This window comes from Acinonyx jubatus, chromosome C2, assembly GCF_027475565.1.
Source record: "Acinonyx jubatus isolate Ajub_Pintada_27869175 chromosome C2, VMU_Ajub_asm_v1.0, whole genome shotgun sequence".
Taxonomy (NCBI): domain Eukaryota; kingdom Metazoa; phylum Chordata; class Mammalia; order Carnivora; family Felidae; genus Acinonyx; species Acinonyx jubatus.
Window position 1 is genome coordinate 58,567,674 of NC_069384.1, and position 26,773 is coordinate 58,594,446.

Consider the following 26,773-nt stretch of genomic DNA (forward strand, 5'->3'; position numbering starts at 1 on the left):
GAAAGACCACAGCTGGCTTGTCAGGGCCCAGGTAACAATATTAAAAATAATCAAGACAGGAACAATCCCAGAAGCCCTCGAGTGTTGTTTTCACAAAGATTTTTTTCTGGGCATCCTTACATGCTCAGGGTTATTCTTGTTTCCTTTCTCTTATCCTTCTTGGCCATTTTCCTCTGCCTCTTCTTTTCTCTCTGTACTGCTCCCCAAAGCATAAACTATGTGTCTATGATCCTGAACAAAGTTAATTCCAAACTTTTTTTTTTTAAAGAACATTCTTTAGACAAAACACAACCCTGGCTGCAGCTGGAGACTGCTGGGATTTCTGTGCCTTGTTTTAATGCATGGCCCCTTTCATGAAACCCGGGAGAGTTCATGGAGGTGGGGGTGGAGGAAGAAGAGGAGGAGGGGGAAGGGAGGCGTGAACCTTTACACCCAAAGTGGGACTTCAGAAGAATTTACGGCCGTCTTTTCTGGAGACCGTTAAGATTTTATTACCCCAGTACCAGCAGTTACAATGCTCCATGGAGCTCAGAGCTAAGCTCAGGCCAAGGATCCTCCAGCCTGCTGAAGCTGGAGAGAGGCCAAGTCTCCTGCAAAGTTCACTTCAGAAAAAGAGAGGGAGCCAGCTCCAGTGGGAGGTGGGTCGGAGGAAAGATAGAAGCCCAGAAAGTAAGTCAGGCATTATAAAGTCACAACCCGGGCTCTGCAGTCAAACAGAGCTGGCTGTGGGTGACTTTCCGTTATTTACTAGCTTATGATATTAAACAAGTGATTTAACTACTCTAAGGCTGGGGGTTCCCCTCCGTAAACTGGGGATAATAGCAGCACCTACCTTATTGGATTGCTGTGAGAATTAAATAAGGTAACGCCTGTAAAGAGTTTAGTACAGTGTCCAGTTCACAGTAAGTGCTGTTATTTTATATTACTATAATTACAAATAACAGCATTGCAGGAAGGGAGAGGCCACCGAGTCGAGTTCTTATGTTCTTAAATGTCAGCGTGTATGGAGAAGAGACCTACTTTCTTTCTTAGCTCTGAACAGTCCCCTCCATGGTAACTCACCGGCCCAAGCCTGCTGGGTATGTGGAGTGTGAGGGGAAAGGCTAGGAAAAAGGAAATGTGAAAGAAAAAAGATGGTACAATCAAAAGAGGTTTCTGGGGGCAAAAACCGACAAAAGACATGCAAAAGAAAACTAAGTGAAAGAAAAGAAAATGGAAATTGCTAAAGATGGAAACAGGTTTTGCTGCTGGACATAGACTGAATGGGAAATGTGGATGTGAGGGGTAGGAGTCTGGAAATGTGTGGGGTTGGTTTGGTGGCCAGACCTCCTTTTGGGAGGTGATGACTCCCAAAAGCCATGAGCCTGTGGGTATTTGAAGGACCTAAGCAGCAGAGTAGAGCTTTCTGCAGAACATAGAACTCCTCTGCATCCTAGCTGTCAACCACAGTTCCTGACTGTGATTGACAAGTCGCTGGCGGATGACCCACCCCTACCTGCCATGCTCTCACGCCTGTGCACTCTATTGTAACCCTGAAGACTTTTGCTCCCTAAGGTAAAGTTTGACACTTTGTGCTGTGGAGCCTCTGTGACAAAAGGTGGGCTTACATTATCCCGTGCCCAGAGTTAGGTAAGGGGTCAACAAGTGTTTGTTGAGTGAAGGAGTAATGTTGTGTAGTTAAGGCAGACCTACATACAAGCAAGCCTGTAAGATGCCAAAGTCTACAGGGTTTCTTTCTAGCGGCAATGGCATGTTCTGGAACTGGAATAGTGGTGAGAGTTGTACAACCTTGTGTACATACTGAAACCTGCTGAATTGTACATATTAAAATGGTGAATTTTGTCATATCTCCATCAAATAAATAGAAAACATAAGCTCTCGCCTTGGAGAAGCAAACCGTTATGACGAGCACTTCCCTTCCAATGTACTTAATGGCAGGTCCTCTTCCCATCTCTTTGCTCCTTCTCAGAACATAAGGACAAAACAATTACCTTAAAAAGCCTTTATCAAGTCTTTCTTGGATTTTCACATTCTCTTGAAGTCTAAGTCAGACCAACAATGGTCAGATCTCAGAAATGAGGCAGCCAAGTAGGAAGGGCTCAGATTCCTCTTGAACATTTCTCTAGGAGCTGTGAAAACTTTTCATGCTTGAATGTCCTGAGGAAGAGAATCACTTCCCTAGTGAACCTCCTCACATGATCCCAGCCACCAGATTATCAAGCATCAGAGAAATTCTAGGAAACTGATGGCAGTATTACCTGATTTTGAGTTCTGCTAGTCTTGAAGTGCTCTTATGGCACACCTTCTTTTCCCTGACAGTCAAGGGCATTCAAATGAGCAGAAATAGTTTTTCAGATGGGACAAAGGAGAAAGACAAAATCTAGCAGTAGATTCTCCTTCTTTTCCAACTTCTGTGTCCACTGAGAACCTACTTCCCCACACATTCCCCACACATTCCTAGACGCACATAGAAAACTTCTTAGTGTTCGACAGTATTGTTTTCTGTGGACACTTCCGTCTCATGAGATTGTGTGGTTAAGGATTTCATGTGGCTCTTAGTTTAGTAGCTTGTTTAGTATTGGTGAAGGAAACTGCTAAATCTTAAGCTACCATTTAATACCTCAGTAACAGACTGCTTAAACAAATAGGATTTCAGATGTGGGGGCTGGTGTCTACTCTGTTCCTAAAAAAACAAGAGAGAATGAGTCTATCCATTTCTGCATTCTGCCCTAAGGTTTGGGTCAAATGCCGGGTCTCCAAGAAAAACTGGGAAAGCAGGTTATATTGTTTCAAGTTCCTTCTCCAGCATCCTATCCTGAGCAGATTAAAAATGTGAAAAAGTAAAATGTTACTTATTCAACCCTAATCTTGAACTAAACAAGCATTAAAAGCTTCATTTATTCAGAGGCTTTCCTTGAATTGAGAGGCAGAAAGTTCATTGCCCTTTTTGCAGTTTCTGAAAAGCTCCCCCAACCCAGTCCTTCTGTAATAACTTGTCATACTCACTGAGAATCTCCGTTACCAAACCTACCAAACAAAATTTAATCTTGACCCTTCGTTCCCAGTTTTGTCACCACTAAGGTGCCCATTCCTATATTCTTGCAATGATGTCACCATCAGCCAACCAGAGCCTGAAATCTTCTTATGCTATCAGTGCCAACAACTGAATTGCTTGGTGCATAATCAGTTGGAGAGTTTGTTGGAAGTTAAATGTATGATTCCTTTTAAGCTTTTAAAGTCATTGGAGAAAAGCTTTTTGAGTCACATTTTTACTTTTGAGGATCCCCATCTCCACAATTTGGGAGCTGGAGACCAGATGATGCATGAGACCCTTACCAGCGTCAAAATTCTCCAAGTCTAGAAAATTGAGGGTGAATGAGTAAGTCCTGAATTACTTGGATTTGCCCCTCCTTTCAGCCCCCCCCCCCTGAATATTCTCCCTGAAAAGCAGAGTTGTCGCTGGCTGGACTGCCCACTTAGGACCAGCTATTCCTGGCCTCAGAGTTGGGGAAACAACGCAAAACCGAAGAAATGGTCATTATTTGGATTTAAATCCTGGTTGTTAACTTGCACCCAATGTCTTTGGTCTAGAAATTTAAGGGAAACAGTTTTTCCTGACTTTTCCAACAAGACTTTGTGAATATAGGAGATGGAGAGAAAGATTGTTATCTACTGTGCACAAGATATTAAATCAAAAAACACATGAACCGGGACACCTGGGTAGCTCAGTCAGTTAAGCGTCGGATTTTGACACAGGTCATGATCTTGGCTCAGGTCGTGATCTGACAGTTGTGAGTTTGAACCCTGCGTCGGGCTCTGTGCTGACAGCTCAGAGTCTGGAGCCTGCTTCAGATTCTGTCTCCCTCTCTGCCCTCTCCTGCTCACACACTCTCCTTCAAAAATTAATAAGCATTAAAAAAAACACACACACATGAACTCAGAGGGACTCTAGAGTCTCCTTACACAGTAACCCTGCAGGCTGTAACCCTGAAGGCTTTGCTCCCTAAGGTAAAGATGGACACTCTGTGCAGTGGAGCCTCTGCAACAAAGGGTAGGAAGAGCTAAAATTGAAGAGATAGGGAAAGGAAGGGGAAGAAAGAAGACACCCAGAAACCTGGAGATTCTATAGCTTCTTTCTCCAGTCCCTGTCCTCTTGTAAGGGGGCAGACACCCAGCTCCCAGCCACCCTCCCCTCCTATCTCTTAATGTTTACCACTGCGAGTGGCAAACCTTTATTGTTCAACCTCCATTAGCGCAAAATCTGGAGCAGTGCCCTTTGCTGTGAGAAAATGGCCCTTCTCACTGTGGCCAGCAGGGTCGCAGAGACCGTCTCCAGTCTCAGCAAGCTTGCTGCGTGGCTCCCCTTGTCCAGTTTTACTAAAATGTTTACTTTGCCACTGTCTAATTTTTAAAGACCAAGATACATTTTTTTTTACCTCAAATCTAGGAGCGTTTCCTCATTTGTGGGGAGGGGGTAGATAGTTCTTCAGCATATTCATAAGTGATCTAACGGATTCACTCAGAGAATTTATTCTCCTCTTCGGAATCTCAGGGGAAGACATTTCTGGCAGCCACAGTTTGTATCGTTTTCATTGAGCCTCCCTAGGCCTCTCTCTTACTTCCCAGGGCATCTTAAGCATTGTACTTCCTTTCCTTAATGCTCCTTCTAGAAAATGCTTCATGTTTCAGGTTGAGCATGTTCCTAATACACGAGTGTGTGAGACTTTCTGGGAAGTTAACCTGTTTCCCAGCAGCCCCCAGCAGAGGCTTTGTATATTATTTGCTTATTGCTTTGATTCTGTACTGTTCTTCCAGAGAAATTGGGAAACCATCCAAAGAATTTCTGGAAATTAAGCATTGCTGAAACACTGGTTTTTATTCATTATCATCATTGCCCTTATCATTTTTATCTCTTTATAAACAAATAATCAAATAGACTTCCAGTATTACAGCAGCAAGACGGCTTGCTGTTTTCCACGTTTATTGACAGTGTCCTGGAGCAAACCCAAGCTTACCGTACTTGGACTTTAAGGAAGTAAATGACACTCGGGACATTGAACCTTTCCCTTCAACTCCTATCCCGGGCAGCATCTTTAAACACAAAGATGAAGGGCGACTGGAAATGACTCGTGAGCCCTGTGCTCGTGTGACAGGCTGTGCCCTGTGCCTGTGCCTGTGCCTATCAGGGATTCTCACCACAACCCCCTGAAGCTGATGTTAGTACACACGTTCACACTTTGTTATCCACAGCTGCTCTGAGTTAACCACTTTATCATCTGTAGTCTGTGCAAAGCTCCCCCGTTCATTTGTTGATTCCCTGTATCCCCAGAGCTGCTCGCATGTCACTGCCACAGCCCGTAGGCAACATGTTCAATATGTTTTTGAAGATATTTTTGCAGGGGTGCCTGGGTCCAACTCTTAGTTTAGGCTGAGGTCATGATCTCACGGTTCATGGGTTCAAGCCTCATATCTTGTTCTGCGTTGACAGTGGGGAGCCTGCTCAGGATTCTGTCTCTCTGTCTCTCTCTCTCTTTCTGTTCTTCCCCCACTTGCTCTCTCTCTGCCTCTGTCTCCTCTCTCAAAATAAATAAAACTTAAAACAAGATATTTTCACAAAAGAGATTAACCTGTGCACGTGTTTTTATTTACATAAATGGATTCTAAAACAACATGTTTTTCCACATTTTAATCTCTGACACCAGGATGCACCTTGCAATCAATGGTCTCTCACAGCTTAATTGGCAGAGATTGTACTCTCTTAGTCAAAGCATAGAATATTGGTGCAAAGTACAATAAATGGTAGTTAGATTTGAGAGAGACGTGGTATATATCGCATCCTATTTCCCCCCTCCCCTCCCCCTCCCAGGGTGTCAGTTTAAGAGCATGCATTTTGTCATGTACTCCTGTCAACCGACACTTCTAGTTGCAGCCTGGCAGTCCAGTGTGGGCCTCTGTCATACTTTATCGATGCTCCCCCAAAGACTGCCAGGTTGGCCCCGACTCCCTGACACCACAGACAGCACTGGAATAAACTTCCTGTGTATGTCCCCTATGGAATATTGTAAGTGTTTCACATGGAACAATACCTCTAGGAGTAAAATCGCCGGCTCCTAAGTTTCTAAATGTTAATTTGACTCAGTAGTTCTAGATTGCTCTCCAAAATGGCTGCATCGTCCACGTTCCCCCAGCAGCGTATGAAGGTATTCCGTGCCCACGTCTCTGCCAACACTTGGCATTATCCAGCTTCCTCATTTTACATATGAGAAAAGAGAAGTTTGTATGTGTGGATTCTCTTCCCTTTTATCAGCAGGGCATAGATGTAGTTAGTGGCACCAATGCCTGGACCATGCCAAGACACCATAGGTGAACCATGTGAATTCTTAATCTGTATTTCTTCCATCATTTAAGAATGTTCCTTAGCCTCTCTTGGCATCTGTGTTCTCGTTCCTTAATGTGAGTAGTATTTGATGATGTCCAGGGCTCTTTCCAAAGCTATAATTCTCCAACTGTGAATACTTATCATTAGCAATTGCCCCTGATGGCATCTAAATGCCAAGATGCTGGAAATGGGCTATCTTTGTACCTTTTCATCTCAGTGACCAGAGAACCTAATGAATAACCAAGGAACCACACTCAGTGTTGTCTTCTTTCATACGAACCACCTCTCCCAGTCTCCTCCCACCCTCACATGAGACAATGCCCAGAAATAAGAGATAGGGTACTCAGTATACTTTTGCAAAGCCCAAGAGTGTGATAGGTTAAGGTCTGTTCCAGCCTGAAAACTGTTATCTTCCCTGTTCTGATGAAGGATATATCTTCATCTTCATCAAGGTGAAGTCAATTCACAGAAATGACATCACTCCAACAGGGAGAAGCCAAAGGTCTCTCCTCAGCCATTTCTTGAATAAGACTGGAGAAGTGTGAGATGAAGTTGGGAGTTGCTCTGAGAGCTTTTATGGCTAAATGCTCACTCCCCACTTATTTTTCTCTCCACTGGATGAGCTTCTGCAGACGTGCTGGCTTACAGCCACTGTCTGAAAGGGTCATTAGTGCATGTCCGTCTATAGCAGCCTCACAGGGATTCACTTCTGACAGCTCCCTAAGGAAGACCAGCCCTTCTTGGGCCTCACAGATGACAGTTTGGCAGTAGGTTTCCACCAGCAGTCTCCACATTGACACCTATCCGCTTCTTCCCATGTCACATCGTGTCAGGTTTCCCAATCTCAGAGACCTTGGAGGGACTATATTTTTGGTTGAGTTCCAGCTCCCTCTTATCAAGAGATGAAGGACACCACTTACTGCAGAGGGAAGTTCCGGGGACCAAGTATCTCAGGTCCTAGGCTCAGGTCCTCAGAGCTGGTATCTCTTCTGTGTGTCCTCTTTTGCCCAAACAGCTCCACTTTGAACACCCAGTATACCCATGTATCCCTGTGCTTTAAAGGGCAAGGTAGGAATTGTTTACTGAGGGCTGCTCAACTAGGCGTTCACGCATGTGCCGTCTCATGTAATTTGAACATCTTGTTCTCCTAAACAAAGGACACTCAACTGGCTGTTTTGCCCTTGCCTTTTGCATGAGCTTTCCCGTGGGCCCCTTTGCAAGCAGCAGGATTCAATCTTCTCCCCTGGGTAGCCAAGTTGGGAGATTTATTTTGCTATGCTATGGCCCAAGTTTGCTTATTGGGAAGAGCTGCTTAGCCATTTGCCTCAGCTCTGCTGGGACCTGGATGGGAAATCTAGTATCAGCCCACATGGAATATTGCTTTGGCTTAGCTGCAGGATTATGGTTCAGAGTTCCAACACTCTTGTCTTCACTTACTCCACAGGGTCACTGCTGGGACACAAGGGGCCCTGCGCCACTCAGGCTGGTAGGGGAATACTCTGGTCTGGGGCTTACTGCTTCTCCTTTAAACGGTAAGTAATAACATGGTTAGCAGAAAAAGCAGTGCTATTGTTGTTGATCACACCAACTGACATAAATGAATATTATAACCAGCCTCACAGCAGTCCATCCCAGGTTTTTTTTTTTTTCTTAACCAGAAGAGTTTTAAGAAAAAAACAATTTATGATGTTTAGAGCTCTTTTTTTTTTTAGATGCAAAAAATGGCATATGAGAGATTGTGGACTTAATTCATGGAAAAAAAAAAAAAACATACTAGGCCTTTGGCACCAGAAGGCTATAGATTCAAATCCCATCAGGCTGATTTGGGGGAGTTGCCTAACTGCTCTAAGGTTCAGTCTCCTCATCTGTAAAAATGAAGATTACCATGACTACCTTGCAGCTTTATCTGGAAGATTAAATGAGACATGGCATGTGTAGCACCTGGCTGGCACAGGAGAAGTAGAAAGGCAAGAAAAGGATATGTGGAGACATGTAGGGATGAAGTGGAAACATGAAATATTGGGAGAAACAAGAAACTTAGATTTGGGGAGGGCGTAGAGCTAGAGTGGAAAGCCTTACCCTGGGAGCGGGAAGTAGTGAGAGAAAGAAGAGTGTGAAAGATGGACTCTTGATGGTAGGCTGTGATTTTTCAAGGTCCCAGGGAAGGCTGGAGCCTCTAAAGCAGTTGTCTTGAGCTATAGCAAGAAGCTTGCTCTCTGGAGCTAAAGGATGGTACAAGGTTCAGCCAGAAAAGTTGCGAACCAGCCTGGGGATACCGTTTATTGGGTATCAGGATGTCTCAAGCATCAAGTGAGTTTTCCCACTAAGAACACCAGACTATCACTCACCTGCATACGTGTCCACCCCATGATTTAATTTCACTTGAAGCCAAGTAACTAAATTCCCCCCAAGAGAACTGAGAAATTACAACAGCCGTTACGTGGTGCCTGCTTACTCAGAGTGCCAGGCTCCGGGCTGGGGCATCTTACCTCCGTCACTTCCTTAAATGCTCACAATGCTGTGAGGGCAGTATTATTTTCCATATACTAAAATGGGGACACTGAGGCCCAGAGGGGATAAATGATTGCCCAAGTTCACAGAGCTAGTAAGTGGTGGAACTGGAATTCACTTCCAAGTCTGACTGAATGCAAGAGCCACTACAATATCTTACTTCCTGCTGGTAACGAAAATTGTCAGTCATAGCTTTTGTATGAGAAATCCTTAATCCCTTGGATATATTTTTTAAGTTTATTTATTTATTTTGAGAGAGACAGTGTGAGTACCAGCAGGGGAGGGGCAGAGAGAGTGAGAGAGAGAGACCTCCAAGCAGGCTCTATGCCATCAGCACAGAGCCCTATGCAGGGCTCAAACTGATAAACCATGAGATCATGACCTGAGGAGAAACCAAGAGTCAGAAGCTTAAGTGACTGAGCCACCAGGAGCCCCACCCCTCAGATATTTTTATGGGAGGCGACAGCAATGGAGCTTTTGTGGGAAGGACCTTGGGTCCCCTTTGCTGCAGTCCCTGCTTTAGCCATGTCCCAGACTCATGCCAACACCCCCTAGGTAGGGCAGGCCCAGAGCCAGGAACCCGCAACCCTGTGAAATGTGAAATCTGTGAAAATGTTTGAATGTATTTTAAAACCACAAGAAAAAAATGAACATAATGTATACTAATGGGGTTATAAAGGGTAACTTGTGATAATTTCATATGGAAGAAGGGGCACATGTAGGCAAAAGTACCTGGGGCCCATGAAAATTACATGTGGCCCTGCCGGCTTTCTTAAATAATCTGGAAAGCTTAGGGTGTATAATTGCGATCCTTGCATAGCATCGCCTCCTGTCTCATTCATTTGGAGAGTTATATCATTCTAGAAATCCTTAAGTAGGAAACATATGCTTCTCTTGGCAGGCTGTTCTCTTTGGCTGACATAAAAGTTGATACAAATATGTCCTAATACTCTGATATACAAATGTGAACAGATACTTAAACTCCAGATACACAAGCTATATCCAAGAACTGTGTACCCCTACTTGTCCCTGGGTGTAAATTCACAACCACCAGGACAGCCCTAGGAACTTCACAGTACACATATTCACCAACACACACACACACACATGCGCACGCACACACACACACACACACACACACACACTTCAACAATAAGACAAATAGACAAAGAGCCAAGAAGATCTAATTACCATCCCATGAACAGCTAAAAAGAGGAAAATCCCAGATTTGGAGCCAATCTGCGGTAGGTAAATAAAGGGGCAAGAAGGGGTGGGAAGAAGGATAAAGCTGTGCAAATTGAGTCAATGCATTGGTTTTTTTTTTTTTTTTCAAGGTCCAAGACCAGAGTGCTCATTAATGATGGCTCTCAGGGCTTCCTCAATTAAGCATCCCCTGCTCTTTGAGGGGTTCCAGATCTACACAACCCAGCAATAACATCAGATTTGAGAATGAAGTCGGGGGTTGAGAGGAGGGGAGCAGGTCAAAGCTTTGTGAGTGGCTCCATGGTTAAATGCAAGTTCAGCTGAAAAGCCTTAGAAGAAGCTATCTCATTAATTGGACCCTTTCACCTCTGTCCTTTCCATTCTGCCCAGTTATCCCTCCACAGAATGTACCCAGGCAGAACAGTTGAAAGAAAAGGGATTATCTGCCCTATTCTCCAAAGCCAAGTTATTTTTGGTTAATTGGGGGTAAAAATGTGAGGCAACCCCTGGGCAAAGATACCTTCAAGTCCTGCCTGTTTGGAATCAAATCCCAAACCCATACTAATAAGAAGATGTGTACTCGTAAGGGGACCTGGGGCCTCAGTGTGTTTTCCTGTAATATTTATTTAACTACAGTGTTGGGAGATTCAGGTCCACTGATTCTTTCCATGAAGATATAATGCCACCTATTGAAATAATAATAATAGAAGTAATTGACAACAATGATCTCCTTTAATCCTCAGGGCTCAATGAACTAGGTATTGTTAATATAAAGAAGGAATTTTACAGACAAGGAGACTGGACCTTAGAGATGTTACATAATATACCCAAGTTCTTATGAGTAGTACATTGCTCAGATGCAGTGTTAAGTCAGATCTGTTACTGTGGTGTAATTTACATTATGGTTTCTTCCTCATTGTTATTCATCACTTAGGGTTTTTGTTTTTGTTTTTGTTTTGCTTCCAAATTTTAACTACTGGAAATAATTTGACAATGTACGTTTTGTGCATAAAGCTTTTCTCTTTTTTAAAAAAATTTTAATGTTTTATTTATTTTAGAGAAAGAGAGACAGGCAGACAGAGTGCGAGCAGGTGAAGGGCAGAGAGAGGGAAACGTAGAATCCGAAGCAGGCTCCATCCAAGCTCTGAGCTGTCAGCATAGAGCCCAGCGCGGGGTCGAACTGACTGACGGTGAGATCATGACCGAAGCCAAAGTGGGACGCTCAACCGACTGAGCTACCCAGACACCTATCTCTTATTTTTGATTATGTTCCTAAAATAAATTCACAAGTAAGATGTCTGCATCAAATGGTTTAAATATTTTTTGTTCTCACTCTGTATTACCAAATTACATTTTTTAAAGTTTTGCTAATTTACGCAGAGACGTCACCATACAAATGCCCTACTTTTCTCAGATTCTTTCCAACAGAGTGAATTTGCTGATGAGATTTGGCTGCACTCTGGCTACTATTCCATGTTCAGTGTTAAAGATTTTCTGGAATTTCATTTCACTGGCTAGAAGCATGGCAGGCTGTGAGTGTGCTGGGTTATAAGGAGCCTCAGAAGGTCCATTACGTCTTACCCCTTTCCCACCTATTGGCCAATATCTATAATTCTACCACTAAGGATGCATCCTTTTGGCTTAAGTCTTAGAGTTTTTCTAAATGACCTTGAAAGGTGTTACTTTTAAATGGCTATCAGCTATTTTTATTCTGTTGTGAAGATGAGGAACCACATTATTTTGAGGAGGAGAAGGAGAGGGAGGCAGGAGACAGTGATTGGAGTTGGGGATGGGAAGGGTGGGGAGGGACTACAAGCCAAGAAGAAAGAAGATGCATGTCCTTTCCCTCCCCATCCGTTTTTCTTCTTCAGTGCTGGTGCCTGGGGATGTAATTTTCATTGATTCATTCATTCATACTACAAAATGATTTTTTCGAGCGCTTACTATGATGTAGACAGCATTATTGGCGCTGGAGAGGGGTACATCACTGAACAAAACAGTCACAGGAGACAGTCAAACAAATAAATGTGTAACATGATATCAGAGAGTAATAAATGCTATGAAGTGTTGTCTCTAATGAGGAGATTTGTCAGGAGCCAGAGTCTTTTCTTGGGCTGGGAATAGTTGATGTATAGGCCCAAGGGTTTGGGGCATGTGTGTGAGACTGAGGGAGATGGCAGGAAAATAAAAATCACAGGTAAATCACTAGCAAACAAGGCAGCTTTCTGACTCTTACTAGGAAGTACTCTGAACCCCTTTCTTTCTCCTAATAAAGATTCATGATCTTAGTAACCAGTTCCTTCACCTGGCTGTAGGCTGGGGAAAGATGTGTCTAGATGTGGGGTTACTGTTCCACAGCGAGAGCCGCAGAGCCCTCTCAGAAGCGTCTGTGGTGGGAAGAGTAGATGGCCCCGGAAGTTAAGGCTCACCTGACCTGCTGCTGCTATGCTTGGGCCAGGCCCTAACTGCTCCACACTGGGCCTCAGTTAAGCAAAATTAGGGGGTTTGATGCTAGGAAGAAGGTCTCTGTGGTCCCTTCCAATCCCAGCCCTCATTTTCCACCTTACCTTGCATTTCTGCCAGTGAGCCCTCCAAGTACACAGCAGGATTAATCCATCAGCTCAGCCAGGCTGGGAGAGGAAGTATCAATGATATTGCACTCCAGTGAGCACTGAAGAGGCTCCATTCATGGGCCAACAAAACCTGGGAGAAGCCTCCGACTTAATCAGCCAAGGAGGCTCCAGCAGTAGGAACAAAAGAAATCAAAGCTTTACTTGGCAATCGAGACATAGCTTCTGCAATCTTCCTGATACCTGAGCCCCCTGGCTCCAGCAAGGCACGCAGGCCTACACACACACACACACACACACACACACACACACACACACATACCAAATAGGCTGAGGGGTTCCAGGGTTCCAGAAGGAAGGGGAGAACAAAGAAGCAAAACACCTGAGGAATTAGGTGATAGCTGCTATGATTGAACAAGAGCCTCATTTTAATACTACATTTTAGACCGTGCTCTAGGAATGCTAAGAGTTTAAATTAAAAAAAAAATTAAGATTCTTTTTACACATAATAATCAAGGAACACTTCAATGAGGTTTAAATGAAACTCTTGCATGGACTTCCGTGTGAAACCTTTTAGGGTTCTGGAGTTAAGCTTCTACCATATTATAGCAGTTGTGATGCTTTGTACCATACCTTTCCATAGAGTATCTAGCTAGGCTTTTTTTTTTTTTTTTTTTTTTTTTTTAATATTCTGTCATCCTTCTAGTAAAGTAGGTTGAGATTATGCACAGCCCCATTTTATAAGTGGAAAAACTGAGGTTGTGTTTCTTATGGCTGCTATTATGTCTATGGTATGCTGCTGTAATCACCTGGGCTACCTTCATCAACAGGCGTGATCATTGTCCCTGAGCTGACGGCGGTACAAATGAGCAGACTGTCCTTGCCCTTCGGAAGGTTAAGTGCCAGTGCCAGAATGAGGACGGGCAGTCAGGATACCACACACGCAGCAACCAGTAACTCCCCTGGAAATAGAGGCGTGATGCTACTCCCCTCCACACTAGTCTCAATGCCACACTCAGCATTGTCAGACGCTGAAAGTATCTGGGAGATCATCTGATTAGGATGACTCCAGAATTAATTAATTACTTGTTTTTGTTTTGTTTTGTATGCACATGCTTGTTTGTTTTTGGACCTTCTGCTGCCCTGTACTATCATAAATTGCATCTTTCTGAAGGCAAGTCTGAGGAAGTTTGCATACATGAGTATGTATTAGTAGTGAATGGGCATTGTTTTTCAAAGCTTGCTGACACTGTCAGCAGTGTTTTGTGGGTCTTCAACAAAGATGTTTACTAAATAGCTTTAGGGCAAATATTTTTGGCTGAAAAGTCTAACATTCAAATGAACAGAAGAAGTTTGCAAGCAAAGAATACAGTTTATTATGTTCAGTTATTCTCCATAAGGAAAGGGTAAGAGACGTGGGGTTAAAAATCACTCTTGAGTGGCCACGACCAGTGGATGATGGGCATGGTTTCTTCTTTAAAATATGATAGCTGTGGCCACAACAGGGTAGGAAAAACTATGGAAAAGGTGTATCTTTCTCTTGGGTTCAGCTACTTTTCTGCTCTGTGCGTCTCTCCCTGCTAGTGATTTGTTCTTACCTATGAATTAGGGGGCCCTTGTCATTACATCAGGATATTCTTGTATAGCTCTACCCTTTGATATTTCCCCTAAGCAGTGTCCCTGACTTAGGACCAAACCCATTTCCCTGCCTTCATCATTATTTTCCAGCTCAAGGTCCTGATTTTCTAGTCCAGATATGACTTCCTGATAATTGGATAATTTCAGGTATTGTCTCCAGAACAGAGAACTTTGGGGGTCAAAGAGCCTTCACACAGCAGTCCTCTCAAACTCCTCATGAAGGGTCTGATCATGAATTGAGTCTGGCATCTTAAGACCTCCATTCTCCACATCACAGAGGGGACCAGAGCTCTTGGTTGTGAGCAAAGCAGAGGAAGCTGCTGCAGTTGTAAAGTATTCTGAAGGTTTTTTTGTGGAGAAAGCCCTTCTGGCAGCCCTGTTGTTTCCTAATAGTTCCCCTTCCACTCTCAGTGATGTGCGTGCAATTATCCAGAAACCTCCAGGCCCCTTCTTCAACACACGTCTGGCCTTCCTGCTCAATGCTTTTCCCAAGTGAAAACGCAGCCTCTGCAGACCGGCCAGTCCCTCAAGCTGATTCCCCCCCCCCCCCCCCCCGTTTCCAAAGTTACTTCCTGCCTTGGTGGCATCTTTCATGAGAAGGGGCTGGAGGTGTTTTGCACCACTGGCACACAGTGGGCACAGTATATATGGGGGCAGAGTTGAACAGATTGCCAAGAAAGGGATGGCATCCTTCTGCTGAAAAATTCCTCTAGAGCTTGGCCTGCATCTGGGATGGCATTCTTCAGAGGGTGGTCTAAGGCTCACAGTGGGCTATGAGGACCTGCCTTGTGAATCCTTGAAAGGATTAAAATGTCTGTGTGGAGGAGGGATCTTCTTACAATAGAAGATGGAGTAAATGAGCCATAGTGCCTTTGGCCAATTAAAAAACTTTGAGAGCACTGGAGAAAAGTATAGTCTTGCCAGGAAGTAAGATAAGAGTGCTGGTGGTTCACTTTGGCCTGCTCAGGACACTGTCTCAGAATGGAGGGAGGGAGTGGAGTTTCAGAAATTCCTCTCTGGTGAAAAAGCTTTGGTGCTCTCTCATCATTCAGGGTCCCAGATAACTTCTGTCCGGGAGAGTACCTGAGTGGGTGTACCAGTGTTTGCCTTTGCAAACCCCCCTTTTCTTTACTCTTATAGCTGATAGCTTCCTCCATCCACCCCACTGCCAGACAGACATATTCAGAAGCATTCTTCAAACAGTGTGCTTCCACTGGTTGGTTTCTCTGCACTGTCCCTCCTGCTTCCCTGAGATTTCTCCTAGTTCATCTTCACTGGACATTATGTATTCATTCCCAAGCCTTTGACTCACACATTTAAAATGATTTCCTGGCATACTTCCACAGGTGTCTAATCACATCCACTGTGTATGGATTTTGGTAATTTAACTCTTATAGTGAACTGTATTTCCAAAGTCTTAGAATACATCTCATTGTGGCCTCTAGGCCCTACTGTGTCTCCTAAGCCTGTGATTGGTTGGTAGGAGCAAACTGTCCCCCAATCATAGCTTATAGGTGGCAGAGATAGACAATGAATTGGTGTATCCCGTTTATTATCCCTCCTCTCCTCTGAATTCAGGAGCAGCCTTCAGCTCTTCAGTGAAGCCAGCTCTAGACATCCTTCCCACACTGCACATAGAGAGCTGGAATGGTATTTGGCTGAGTCCCCTAACAGCAACTTCGTGAACAGCAGAGGAAGCAAGCAAGAGATAAAAGCAGCAGCTGCCAATGAATGCTCATACGAACTGAAAAGTTAGCAACCCATGCCCCAGAATAGGGCAGAGGCAGCATGTCTCCTCTCTCTGAGTCAAGCTATTAGTTGTAGCTTTCAGAACAGTCCCAGGTCCTGAAGAATCACTTGCTCAGCAAACACCTGCTGGTAGCCTTCAAAGTGCCAGGCAGGCAGTATGGGCATAGGATGAGTAAAGGATGCGTGAGACACAGTGCATGCACTCAGGAACTCACAGTCTAATGATGGCAGAACACTGGCTTACTGGCAAGTGGCTCCTGGAATAAGCTATGGGATAATGACTGGCAAGAAGGAGAAGGAACCTTTGGAATTACCTGGAGACGCAGTCAACCTTTCAGTGCCAGCAGCACTGCTCCCCTTCTTCTTCCTTCTCCTTGCCCTCCCACTCTTTCCTCTTGGCCTGTGGAGTCTGGCTGTTGGCCCGTCTGAGGGCTGTGGCCACTGCTTTACAGGCTGAGTCATTCCCACCCACCACCCCACACACAGCAGGGCCCCCTCCATGAAAGGAACGGGGATCTTTAGATCAAGTTGAAGTTTGGGCTGATTTATTTCTTTATTTTAAAGAGGTTAAGGAATGAAAACTTTTATTTGAATATGAATGAGCTTCGACACTCTTTTTTAAAGCACAAGGATATTGCTAATTTTTAAAAATACATCTACCCCCATCCTACAGGACTTTGGTTAGAGACCTTGGACTAGTGAGTGAGAAAAAGCAAGTAAACTAGCCTGGTTTAAAATGCTAGCCAGGAGAGTTGCATTCGTTTTAGCTAAAGAAAATTCCAAAACCAAGTGAAGTGCTCCATGAGCAGTCATCCCTACCTACTCTATTGTTTATAAAATGATAATCCAACATATTATGCATTTGACAAATGTTTGGTGTTAGCCATCTTACTGAGCCCTGGAAATAGTGCACAAGACACAGTCTCAACCCTCATGGTTCCTTGAGGATGTTTCTTCAAAGTAAAAAATATAGCTTCCTAGAGGTTCCGCCAGAATTAAAATGCTCTTTCTCTCCCTCTCTCTCTCATTCTGTGTGCATGTGTGTGTGTGTGTGTGTGTGTGTGTGTGTGTGTTCGTTCCCCCCTCCTGTTTTTCTAACTTTCACCCCCCCTTTCTTTTTTTAAGTTTTATTTATTTATTTTTGAGAGAGAGACAGAGAGAGTGAGTGCGGGAGGGGCAGAGAGAGAGGGAGAGAGAGAATCCCAAGCAGGCTCCAGCTGTCAGGATGGAACCCAATGCGGGGCTCAAACTCACACACCATGAGATCATGACCTGAGCCAAAACTAAGAGTTGGACTCTCAACCGACTGAGCCACCCAGGCGCCCCTCACCCCCGCTTTCTTTCTCTCCTCACACTGGTGTTAGTCATGGCAGAGTGTGTTAGCAGCTATGACACTGACAGCCAGGCACTGCTTTGTATGATCCATAATTTGCTACATGGCTGTATCAGTCAGGATAAACTAGGTTCTGCTGTAGTAACAAACAACTCTGAAATCTTAGTGGCTTAGTGGCTTAAAACAAGAAAGATTTATTTTCCACTCAAGAAATATAGTCATCATAAATTGGCAGGGTCCTTTGCTTTTTTGTATTTACTTAGAGACACAACTGATGGAGCAGCTACCATCTTGAATGTTGCTAGTTATTATACCAAAAGGGAAAGAAGGCTCTGGAAAATCTCAAAAACAGGCTCCATGCTCTAGCCTGGAAGTGTCACATGTCACTCCCACACAAAATTTAAAGGCTGCACCTAGTTACAAAGCTCCATCCAATTCCAAAGGAGCCAGGAGATTCAACCCTGAGGAAAATGGAATATTTGTCAAATAGCACTAGTGACCACCAGAATAGTGAGTAGTGGATTTGATCGATGCTTATCCAAGCCCTAAGATGCTAGGCCACTGGGCAATTTCAGCCTCACTATAGCGAATTCTGTTTCCTCAGCCTCAAAGAAAAATAGGAAAATCGCAACTACTGCTAAGTTTCCAGAATGGTCTGATCCCAGGGTTACACTTCATGCCATTCTCCAGCCATATAGATAGACATCCCAAAAACATGGAGATAAAGGTGGCGGTGGGGCTCCAGTCATGAGACCATTAGATAAAGAGGCTTCAAAAACAGGCAAATTGGGATTTGAGTCCTGGGTTTGCCATTTACTATCCATGTCAACTCAGGCAAGTTTCTTAACTTTTCTAATTCACAGTTTCCTCACCTGTAAAAGAGACTCAGAATTTTATTGTTCGGATACACTGAGATAAATCATGTAAATCCCTTAGTATTCAATAAGTAGTCACCATTATTTTTGGTGTTAGGATTGGAATAATAAGTAAATTATCATTGCAATGTCTGAGAGAAATCATGTAGCAAATCTGAAGGATACTTTAAAGTTACCTTTCCTTGAGATGCTCTACTACCTGTCAAGAAAAAGAATGTAGGAGAGAGATATGCGTGAGTAGCAACAATGATGCACACAAGAGAAGCCAGTGGTATGATACATGCTATGTATGAAATTCCTCTACATGCACTCCTAAATACCTTTTAGGATTAGAATGCCTTCTCTAATCCCAGACCTTGATTGAATGCCTACTATGCCCAGACACCTCACATGTAATATTCCATTTAATCGTTGTGATGAGCCCATCAGCTCATATTTGCATGCCCATTTAATGCATGGGAGACTTTACAGCAGAGTGGGTAAGAGCATAGGCTCTGGTGTCAGACTGCCTGGATTAAAATTTTAACTCTCGTGTAGCACCTGGGTGGCTCAGTTGGTTAAGCATCTGGGTCTTCATTTCAGCTCAAGTCATGGTCTCACAGTTCGTGGGTTCGAACCCCATATCAGGCTCTGTGCTGACAGCATGGAGGCTGCTTCAGGTTCTCTCTCTCCTCTCTCTGTCCCCTTCCCCCTCCCCCCAAATAAATAAATAAAATTAAAATGTTTGAACTCTAGCAATAATCAGCTATCTGACCTCAGGCAACTTACTTTACCACTTGTTCATCTGTAAAATGGGAATGATAGTTACATGTCACACGGTTGGTGGGTTAATTAGATGAGATGATATATGTAAAATGCTTAGCCCACTGTTTGGTATGTAATAAGGGTTCAATGGATGTTATTTAGAATCAAGACTCCAAAAACTTAAGTCCCTCGCCCGAGATCACACAGTTAGTAATTAGTAAAATTTAAACTCTGGTCTTTTCAAATCCAAAGCACATGTGCCTGTGTGTTACCACATCGTTCCATTATTTACACTCATGCAATTACCCTTAGGACTGCATTACTCTTCTGAAATTTGGGTTAGGCCGTTCTCAGGCATAGCTGGAGAATAGCCAGAAATCATGCAGAGGGCAGACTGTGACGGTGGCAGTAAGTAAGTGGACTCATTCCATTTTCAATACTGATCCAAATAGGACCCTAATGTTGTTTGACTCTATGGAGGGGAGGTACTGCTTCACAGGTCTTGATGCCCTACTATTAGGGACCTGTAGGTCATCAGGCTGTGTGTGAGGCGACTGCCCTATGTTTTCTTGCCTGATCTTTAGACAGACTTTTGAAGGAAGTGCTTCTTTTCACCAACTATTTAGGAGGAGACTAAGATCCAAAGGGTTAATGAAGTAATGTACCCAGGGTCATGCAGGTGGAAAGTGGCAAAGCTTCTGAGAAATAAATTCGGTTGAAAACAACCTTTACATACTGAACATCTAATAATCTTATTTCTAAAATGTAGTACAGCCCCAGGTCTTCGAAATAGTAAATGTTCATTGTAGAAAGGTTGGAAAGTAATGCAAAGTATAAAAAAGCAGGAAAAATCATCCATAATTCTGCCACCCAGAGTCAATCATATTAAGTCCTTTAGTATATTTCCTTCAGGTCTTTTTTCTTTCTTTTTCATTATGGAGTTAATATCATACTAAACAGTATCTAATGCTACATTTTAGAAGACCAAGAATGAATTCAGTGGGCATTTCTAATATAACAAAAGTCTTCGGTTATAAGAATTCAGGAGTTGATAATAATAGCTGCCATCTATTTACTATTTCTATATGCTTGGCACGGTGCAAAATACTTTTAAAAAATTTTAATGTTTATTTACTTAAAGAGAGAGAGAGAGAGAGAGAGAATGAGTGGGGGAAGGGCAGAGAGAGAAGGAGACACAGAATCCGAAGTAGGCTTCAGCCTCTGAGCTGTCAGCACAGACCCTGACACAGGGCTTGAACCCATGAACCATGAGATCATGACCTGAGCCACAGTCGGATGTTTAACTGACTGAGCCACCCAGGCACCCCCCAAATGGTTTTAATTAAACTGTCTCTTTCTTTATCTAAACGTATAAAGTAGGCATTACCTAATCAAATAATGAGAATATTTATGCAACCAGTATTTTAATGCACTCCATTTTTTTAAGAGAAAGAAATAAAAGACAACAAATATGCTGATAGATCTGATCTATTTTAAAAACCCAAACAAAACACTGCCAGGCTGTAGCCTGTGGTCACCATGAATTCTCTTCTGTTTTCCACCCTTTCCATGTGCTTGGACAGTGAGGACTGGTGTCCATGATGATGACCACAGTGATGATTCACAAGCATCACAGATGAAGGGAGTTAACTACACTTCCATCCCTTGGCTTGTGTCTGCATAGGCCAGTGTGTTGAGTAGCCCGGATTATGGGACCACTTAGCAGACTACAGAGACAAGAAATGAGCCACATCTCCCCACTGTGACCTGGACCGTGTTCTGATTTCCTCCTTTGGTCATTTTCGCCAGCTCTGCAGTAGCCCTCTTGTCCCTGGGATCTGGACTTCAGGACTGCCCTCTCTGCAGCCCCAAGACCAGCCACAGACCGAGTGCAAAATGGTAGCTGTTTTGCTATGCGGACGGTCCATGTCCTGTGGGATAAGAAGAAAAGGGAAGGAGAGAAAAGTCTCTTTGAGATTAATGCAAGTCCTCTCAGTCAAGTGAAATCTAAAAATAGCCTCCATGTGGTAAGAATACACGACCCCTAACGGTCCAAAAGGGAGATGATGCTAGGGGAGGCTCTGGCTGCAGAGATGCTAAAGGTCAGAACTGGACTTTGGGGCTTGATTATTTTATATGTTTAAATACTAGGTCTGTGTTTTGATAACTGAACTTGCTAATAGCCAGCCACTTGAATTGCTGCTTCTAGCTCTTTGTTTGTTTTAAATAAGAAGATTCAGCCAGTAATAATGGGAGGAGCTGCAAATGACTTCCCCAGTGGGGAGTGTCTGCTTGTTTTTCCTTCTGCCTGGGCATGCTGATGTGCAGGCCACACTCACAGACTCATGCATCTGAGGATATCGCCCAAGGGAGCCCTCGAACTGTGTATTTATGTAGGAGGTGTGTACATGAGGGCCCTCAAGTACCAAAATGCACAGATAACTGTGGGTAAGAAGAGGACTCCTGTTGCAAGAATTTAAATATACTATTTCTCATACATTCAATTCTTTCTTCTTTCATTTGGCAAACCTTAACTGAGCACCTAGCGTAAAAAGTACTGTGCTCTTTGCTGTGAGACCCTGAGATTTCTTTTAAAACAGGCCATTACTCCTCCCCTTCGAAAGCTTCCTGTCTGATGGAAGTCCCTCTGATCGTCCATTAAAGCATACACAAGTCACCCACACTGAAAGATACTGTAGGAAATATGCTTTAGGAGTGATACTGAAGATAGGTAGTGTAGGAATTCAGAAAAGTCAGTGTTCACTTCTGGCCCAGAAGACACTGAGGAAGATAGGCGTAAGGGAAGACATGGGCTAGGAATGGAACAGCGAGTATCCAGAGGGCAAAAAGAGGTATGACAAACCAGGAGACTGGTTTACCTTGGAGAAGAATCACATAGGAAGGCGTATTGAAATGAAGCTGAAAGCTAGGGGTCAGATTGTACAGAATCTTTAATGTCAGATTCAGTTGACTTAGGCACATACAGATGGGGCAGGGGCAGGGAGGTACCTCCAAGGGTCTCAGAAATGTAGGAGATGAGGGTAACATTAGAGCAGAGAACACTTTCAGAACATCTGCTAGGCCAACAAGCCATAGCTATTCCCTAGAGAAAAACATTAATGCAGAATTTGTCAAAGTCGTAGAAAGAAGATAACTTCTGAATAAAAGATAGTCCTTTAAATTGTGCCAAATAAGAAAAATTGATTAAATTATGCTCATTTTTTTCATCGTGGCCCAGTGAAAAGTTAATCACCACCATTGATGTGCCCAAGTCCCTTAGTCCAAGTCCAAACTCACTAAGGAAGCTCCTATCATATGAATCTATAGGAGAAGAAGGCACCTGAGGCTACATTGCTGCACTAGCTGCCCCCTTGGCCTTGCACATTGGTCTCTTTAGAGCTTACTGGCATGAATAAGTGTTCTCCGGTGGGACACTGGCCAAATCACATTTCTAAACCTTCAAAGCCTAAGGCTACACTCTCGATTTTGGTGAATCCACCAAGGAGAATGAACCTGTCTAGAATCTGATCAGGGCAGCTCACCAGCTTTCTCTCTGGGCCTCCTTAGAGAGCTCATCATTCAAAATACCCACAGTTGTAGTTATAAAAATGTTTGTAGTTTATAGACTCAACTCTATTGCATATGTGAATCACTAAAAAGTAAATACAATAAATTTGCACTGAAAGACCCTAAATGTTTACACTTGTTGATGATTCAAAAAATTATTTCACCAAAAGACACATCTAGAATATATTAGAACTCTCAAAACATCACAGAAAACAAACAACCTAATGCAAAACAAAATAAGGGGTGGGTAAAATAATTGAACAGGCACTTCATCCAAGAAGGTATCTGGCTGACAAGTGAGCACATAAAAAGTTGTTCAACAACATTAGTTATTGAGGAATGACAATTAAAACCAGACAGGTAACCATTGTACACAGTTTTTTTTTAACATAGGCTTCATGTCCAGCATGGAGCCCAATGCAAGGCTTGAAGTCACGACCCTGAGATTAAGACCTGAGCTGAGATCAAGAGTTGGACCCTTAATGGCGTGAGCCACCCAGGCACCCACTCCCCTGTTGTGCACTTAGAATGGCTAAAAGTAAAAGTACTGACAGTGTCAAGTGCTGACAAGGATGCAGAGGAACTGGAACTTTCATGCATCACAGGTGTGAATGCAAAATGGCCAAGCTACTGTGGACAAGGGTTTGCCAGTTTCTTTTAAACATGTACAAGCCATGTGACCCAGAAATCCTAACCCTGGATATTTATCATAGAGAAATGAAAACATATATTCACATAAAAACCTGTACATGCATGTTTATAGTGACTCTAGTTATAATTACCAAAAACTTGAAACACCAGAAACATCCTTCACCAGGTAAATGGGTGCACAGAAGCTACTTCAGAATCTGACAATACTTTGGGGGAACTTTCCAATCAATTAGTATCATGAGGTGGGATCAAAGAAGGAAAATTGCCATATGTTTTCTTCTACTTATTAAGATTCCAGATAGTGTAAGGATTTGATGCTACTACAAACATGAAGAAAATGTGTCGATTGTTCATTGATGCTTGTATTAGCTATACAGTGTGTGTATGAGTATGTTAGATCTAAGTGTGTAAGCTCTGAGTATGAAGTCTAGGTTTTGACGGAGCAGGGGGTCAAGTATGTGCGTGAGAGAAGTAAGAGACAGTCTGCATGTAGAATAAATGAAAGTTGGGGCGCCTGGGTGGCTCAGTCGGTTAAGCATCCGACTTCGGCTCAGGTCATGATCTCGCGGTCTGTGAGTTCAAGCCCCGCATCAGGCTCTGTGCTGACAGCTCAGAGCCTGGAGCCTGTTTCAAATTCTGTGTCTCCCTCTCTCTCTGACCCTCCCCCATTCATGCTGTCTCTCCCTGTCTCAAAAATAAATAAATGTTAAAAAAAAATTTAAAAAAAAAAAAAGAATAAACGAAAGTCTCTGTCAGTGTTGGCTTCAACTCCAGAACCAAGAGAGGCAACTGCCTGCGTGTATGTGTACATGGTTGATTAAACTTTTAAAAAATTAATACTCAAAATCACTGAGTTTTTAAAAAAATGATCTTTTTTGTGTGAGAGGTAGAGAACCCTATATTTTCATTAGCTCAAGAGAGTAGACAAACTTGGGGCGCCTGGGTAGCTCAGTCGGTTCAGCGTCCAACTTCAGCTCACGTCATGATCTCGTGGTTCGTGAGTTCAAGCCCCACATCAGGCTCTGTGCTGACAGCTCAGAGCCTGGAGCCAGTTTCAGATTCTGTGTCTCCCTCTCTCTCTGCCCCTCCCCTACTTGTGCTCTGTCTCTGTCTCTCTCTCTCTCAAAAATGAAAACAAATATTAAAAAAAAACAAAAAAGTAGACAAACTTAAAAACTTGGTAGGGTGCGTGGCACAGCCAGAGGAAACCATCCATCTCCTCTATTGGTTCAGCCTTGTCATTCACTGTCCTGCATGCTGAGGGGACATGACTCAGTGTGATTCACCCTCCCCTTGCATCAGCTGCTGCATCTGTAAACTAGTGACCAATCCTGAAGCAGCAGAAGTTCTTTTGATAAAAATCTATCTCTGTGTTCCAAAATGTGTTTTATCAGCAGTGGCAAAGCCATTCACTGAAGTAAATGACACATAAGTTTACCAGCAGGTGGCAATAGAGGTAATTGTGTATCCCAAAAGATTAAATTTGTATTATTTTATAAACCAGAGCTGGGAACCATCAGAACTTGATTGAGCCCCAGCTTCAGCTCCCACTGCATTACACTAGCATTTTATGAGATGGAATTGTTCAAGCCTTAGATGCTTTAGGGAGACACATAACCTTTTCCTGACTGAGCTGCTGTTGTGTTCAGATTTCCAAGGGAGGGTCCTCTAAGAGTCTGATGGTTTTAGTTGAAAAAAAAAATGGATATAGTGGCAAAATCATTTATAGTCCCATAAATTAGATTTATTTGTGGTGATGGGAGGCACAAAACAGTGAAGTAAATGCTACATTCAAATATAACCTCCTGGCAGTATTAAATGAGTCTTACCCTAACTGTCAAACAACAAAGATAAAGCAATTAGACTGCTTTTGAATGTCAAAGGGACACTCCTTTGTTAATTCCATCCACAGGGGAGAAAACCCATAGATATCAATGGGAAAATAAACTTTTCGTTTACACACAATAATTTCAAAGGCCAGTGGAACAGGGAAATTTGCTCCCAAACTCATGTCCTCAGTGGGTCGCAAAGTATTGCAAGAAAGTCTCACTTGACTTTGTCCTCAACGTCTTTGTCCTCACCCTAAAACTTACAGATTGCCCATTCACCTCCCTGCTTCACCACTTTCCCTGATTCTCTGGCTCTCTCCCCCTCTGATGGCTCCCAGACTCCTGACTCTCAGTCTCATCCCCATGGGCTCCCTGTTCTCCCTTCTGTTTCCCACAATCTCTCCTAAATGAAAGGGAATTTGGAATACATTAATTTAGAACAATTCAAATTACTATTGCTCTTTCATGGTCTTCAATTTAAAGGTTCATTCAAGGGGTGCCTAGGTGACTCAATCGGTTAAGCTTCCCACTCTCGGTTTCCGCTCCAGTCATGATCTCGAGGTTTGTGAGATCAAGCCTTGCTTTAGGCTCTCTGCTGACAGCATGGAGCCTGCTTGGGATTATCTTTCCTCTCTCTCTCTGTCCCTCCCCTGCTCATGCTCTCTCTCTCTCAAATAAATAAACTTAAAAAAAAAAAAGCTTATACAATTCCATGATATTGCTAAAAATCAGAAATAAATTGCTCTTTTAATTATTTAACTTACTTTTTAAGATAAATACATTCATGTGAATCAAAATTCCAAAGATGCAAAAGAGTAAAAATGTTCTTCGTACCCTTTCTCCTACACAGCTCTCCCTGGAAACAACTGATGCTACTATTTTCTGATAAATACTTCCAGAGATATTATATGCATATATACGTAAACATATATATTTATATGTGTGTGTATGCAGAGGTATATGAATGTACATATATATGTGTGTATATATGTGTGTGTGTGTATATATATGTATACTTTCTTTATTTTTCCTTATTCTTACACAAATCATAGCATACTTTATACAAAAGCACCCTGCTTTCTTTTTTTTAGTTAGCTATATATCTTGATGATCATTCTATATAAATCCGGAAAGAACTTTGTCTTTCTTTTTCACAGACTTAGAGTATTATGTTGTATGGAGGGTCCATCATTTATTTATCCAAACCATTATAGTGAGGATGTTTCCAGTTGCATGCTATTTACAAAAAATTCTGCCACAAATTATCTTGTTCGTATGTTATTTTGTACATATGGGTGTATGTCTGAAGGATAAATTTCAAGAATTTCTGGATTAAAAGGTATGTGCATTTGTAAGTTTTTTGAATGTTTATTTATTTTTGAGAGAGAGACAGAGCGTGAGCGGGGGAGGGAGACAGAGAGGGAGACACAGAATCTGAAGCAGGCTCCAGGCTCTGAGTTGTCAGCACAGAACCTGATGCGGTGCTTGAACCCATGAACCATGAGATCATGATCTGAGCCGAAGTTGGACGCTTAACCGACTGAGCCACCCAGGTGCCTTTGTAAGTTTTTTTTTAAATGTTTATTTATTAATATTTGAGAAAGAAAGAGCACAGGCAGGGAAGAGGCAGAGAGAGAGGGAATCACAGAATCCGAAGCAGAGTCCAGGCTCCGAGCTGTCAGCACAGAGCCTGATGCAGCCTGTGAGATCATGACCTGAGCTGA

The 26,773-nt window shown here is 43.0% G+C and overlaps 1 protein-coding gene and 1 long non-coding RNA gene across 4 annotated transcripts in view; one reads left to right on the forward strand and one right to left on the reverse strand.

The window, feature by feature from the left end:
* Positions 1-26,773, forward strand: part of GTPBP8 (GTP binding protein 8 (putative)) — a 150,104-nt gene that overhangs the window by 101,271 nt on the left and 22,060 nt on the right. Inside the window, exons 6-8 of one of the 3 annotated variants that reach the window (XR_008297662.1) lie at positions 7,824-7,911; positions 13,494-13,557; positions 20,586-20,722. Coding sequence is in view for 1 of the 3 variants with exons in the window: in XM_053220862.1 (XP_053076837.1) it covers positions 7,824-7,869 (46 nt within the window). In the remaining 2 variants the exon portion in view is untranslated. Of the gene's footprint in view, positions 1-7,823; positions 7,912-13,493; positions 16,393-20,585; positions 20,723-26,773 lie in introns of those variants that run through there. The other 2 variants (XR_008297663.1, XM_053220862.1) reach the window with 2 other exon arrangements.
* Positions 20,473-26,773, reverse strand: part of LOC113599796 (uncharacterized) — a 28,360-nt gene continuing 22,059 nt past the window's right edge. Inside the window, exon 3 of the long non-coding RNA XR_003420688.2 lies at positions 20,473-20,933. This is a non-coding gene — a long non-coding RNA (uncharacterized LOC113599796). The remainder of the gene's footprint in view (positions 20,934-26,773) is intronic.